At 36.9% G+C, this 3,530-nt stretch overlaps 1 protein-coding gene across 1 annotated transcript; it reads left to right on the top strand.

Moving 5' to 3' along the window:
- Nucleotides 1–2,890: 2,890 nt before the first annotated feature.
- LOC149200119 (protein SRC2-like) lies at nucleotides 2,891–3,307 on the top strand. Its single transcript, XM_089400854.1, has one exon. It carries the CDS (start codon nucleotides 2,891–2,893, stop codon nucleotides 3,305–3,307), a length of 417 nt encoding a protein of 138 aa, XP_089256980.1.
- The last annotated feature ends 223 nt before the right edge of the window (nucleotides 3,308–3,530 follow it).

Raw genomic sequence — 3,530 nt, 5'->3', positions numbered from 1 at the left:
TATTGTAAAAATGAAATAGAGTAACTTGGTATTTAAATTTTCATGTATTTAAAAAGGCATCTTCAAACTTTTGACCCGGATTTAATGTGTGAGGTTCATGCTTATAAGTAATGTTGGTTAAAAGACCCCAAGTTTTTCTATAACCATTTAAGATAATAGTTGTTACCAAATTCCCTTTTTTTTATAATGAGTCACGAGGGACAAACATGAGAGCCCAACCCATATGGGTAAGATAATGTTTTTACAAGATTCCCAAATTTGATCAGGTATTACTTTTCAAACCTAGTACTCGACCGTGTTAGGTATTATTTTTTTTGTCAGCTGTTATTTGTCAAGCTCAATATTGGACCTGATTACATCTTCTTTTCCAAACACAGTAGTAGGCTAGCCCTTCCAGCAATCTTCTTTCTACGACGTGGTCTGTCGAACTCTTAATTTCAGGGAGAATAGGTTTTAAGTTGTCTCGCAATGATAGAATGACCAACCGCCTATAGAGAGAAAAACTCGCCTGAACTCCAAACTAATCGAGAAAGAAGTCATTACTCAGAATAAGTGAACCTATTGTTTTTTATGTTCAATGAGAAATGCATTCATACTAAACCCAATTTGGCGAGGATCACATTCATCTGCTTTGAAATACTCACATGTACTTGACTTTTAACGCGGAGAAGGAGATACTTGCAGTGTGAAAACCAATGCTAATAAGAATAATCTCTCCACTGGAACAACTCTTTGAAGGACAAATATACCTTACTTTAGTTCCATGACTTAGTTCCATGACTAGTATAGTAAGCAGTATTATTTTAGTTCCATGACTGGTATAGTATAGTAAGCAGTATACCTTTTTTCTTCAAGACATGGCATGTAGTCACTCAGTTCTATGACTATTATAGTAAGCAGTATTCCTTTTCCTTCCAGACATGGCATGTAGTTACTCAGTTCTATGACTATTATAGTAAGCAGTATACCCTTTCCTTCTAGACATGCATGATATTGTTCCTCTTTGCTTGACCATAGCATGAATTCTAGTTTTTTGTTCTTCTTCTTTATCAGAAAAGGGTTTCAAGTTCAAAATAAATATAAATAGCATTTAATTTCTTTAATTTTCTTCAATTATTTCCTATCTAGAAATGTATAATTCTGTGTATATTTGCACCTTCTTTACAATTCACTCATATTATATTGATTGATTTATCAGGTATGAAACATTTTAAATTGTGATTGGTCTAAAAACCTCTAAATGTAGGTAAATATAACCTCAATATAGAGACTCAAACAATACCGTGTTTAACCTTATTCACATCTTGTATATTGTCCTTAAAAAAATGACTACCATTAATGTTGCTTTAATAGTCTCCAGGGCATTTGCTTCAGCGATCTACAATACTATCTTCAACAATCTGCAATGTAGTTGCTTTAGAGAAGAAAATGAGTAGCTACAACATATAGTCTCCAGGGCAGTTGCTTCAGCGATCTACAATAGTCTCTTCAAGAATCTGCAATGTAGTTGCTTTAGAGAAGAATATGAGTAGTTACAACATTTTCATCTTGATTAAAGGTCGTCACTGTCATTATTATCATCAATGTTGCTTTAGCAGAGTCTTCGGCAGTCTCCAAAGAACGACGAAGTGGTTGTTGTATCTCTGATAAGGTTTTGTAGACACCCACCTTTGCATTGAAGTAGCTGGCAACTCAGGGGCAAGAAAAGGAAAAGGTTATACCTATGATTTATGGATTATTTAGGTTTTTTAAAACGTTTATGCCATATTTAGTGCATTACTTCATTGGAGAAAAGTATAATGATGTGTGCTATAATAAGTCAAGATATTAGTTCTTCTTCCAGCTAAAAGGCTAGATATATGCTTTTAAGCTAGATATTGGTTCTTTTTCTTCTTTTAAGTCAATTTTAATTGGTTAAACAAAATTGTAACCAGTTTTTTAATAAAGCTTAATTATTTTTAAAATATGAAATTAATACTTTAAACCTTTATTTGATCTTTATCTGAAGTCACTTGATGTCACTACTTTTGTTTTTTAGCAATAACATTGTTGTGTAATATTTTTATAAAATTTAAAAATCTTCATTTTTATATCAAATTTATTTCATATTCTATTTACATTAATCGTTAATTTACAATAAATTATAAATCGATTTGTACGGATCCAAAATTGCCTTGCCTCAAACTAAGCGGTGTAAAATAAATTTTGGCAGGTAGATTGAATTGCCCAGTTTCCATCGCGGCCCGAAAACTCCGGCTCCAGCTGCCAACCATTCCCCCGCCCTCCTCCACCCTCTGCGAGCTCCACCCAGCGCCGCCCATACGCCGCACTGTAAGAAGTACCAATTATCACGATGGATCTCGAGGAACGTGTGGGTCCCACCATCGTGGGCGAAATGATGAAATTACATCTCAACATGCCCTGTTGTCAATACGCGCTTCAAACGCTATTTTTTTTTAATTTATTCGTCTGACAATAAACTTTTTCATTATTTATTAATCCAATTTTGCATTTTTATTAATTCACATTACAAAAACAAAACACCAAAGAAAACCAAAAAAACAATGAGTACAGGATAATTAATACCTCTGCACAGTGGCTAGAGAAATAAAAAACCATTAATAAAGACATTGTTTCTTCCTCGGGTCGGTGGACTACGTGGCCGTGTGATACATTGTCAACTTCAACACTGTTTGCGCGTTACTGAAAACGCGGTGAAGACTGTCCCCCGCAACGGGCCTATAAAGCCATCTCCAACCGAACCAAAAATATCATCTGTCCATTCGCATTTCCATTTTTCCCAAATCTTTCACTATTCCATCGCCATTTCCGTCCTCTCCAAAATAACATCCATTCATTTCCATTTCAAGTTATATTTAAAGTGTTGATGATGGCCAAGAACGTAGAGATAACCCTAATTGCAGCCCATGATATCAAGAACGGTGATGTGAAGAACATAAGGGCCTCCGCAGCGGCATGGATCACCAATGATCCCAACAACAACAACAGTAAGCAGAGAACGCCAGTAGACACAACCAACGGCAGCAACCCTATGTGGAACCACGTTATCACGTTTACTCTCGACAAAGCCGCCCTGAAGCAGGAAGGCCTCCTCATTCTGGAGATCGCAATATACACGGAAACCAGCTCCGGTGAGGAGGAAATCGGGCGTATCAGCCTCCCCTTGATGGGATTTTTGCAGTCAGTCCGCTCCCAGTTTGGCGGCAAGCCCGTCAGTTGCCAGATCCGCAATCAATCTGCGAGAGCCGGGGGGAAATCTGGACATGTCTGTGAAAATGGATTTTAGCCTCAAGAGATTCCTCAAGAACTTGTCCAATAAAAAGGCTGTACACGGGGGCTTGTTAGGTGCCCATTTGTTGGTCTTGGCAGCTCCCCTGTTATAATCACAGTCCAAAACTCATTGATCCTGTAGGGTTTGGATATAATGATTGGGGATATGGATATATTTCTGAATTTGTTTGCGTTCAACAGGTAGACCTATCAGCCAAAGGCTGAGCGTTTGTAATTTA

Source organism: Pinus tabuliformis, chromosome 2_1 (assembly GCF_031772625.1).
Source record: "Pinus tabuliformis cultivar Carrire ecotype Pingquan chromosome 2_1, CPIR1, whole genome shotgun sequence".
In the NCBI taxonomy this organism is placed as follows: domain Eukaryota; kingdom Viridiplantae; phylum Streptophyta; class Pinopsida; order Pinales; family Pinaceae; genus Pinus; species Pinus tabuliformis.
Note: the sequence above shows the minus strand (reverse complement) of the source record. Positions and strands in the feature narration are given on the sequence as shown.

Coding starts and splice junctions, on each gene's coding strand:
- LOC149200119 (XM_089400854.1), top strand. CDS start 2,891: ATGGCCAAGAACGTAGAGATAACCCTAATTGCAGCCCATGATATCAAG.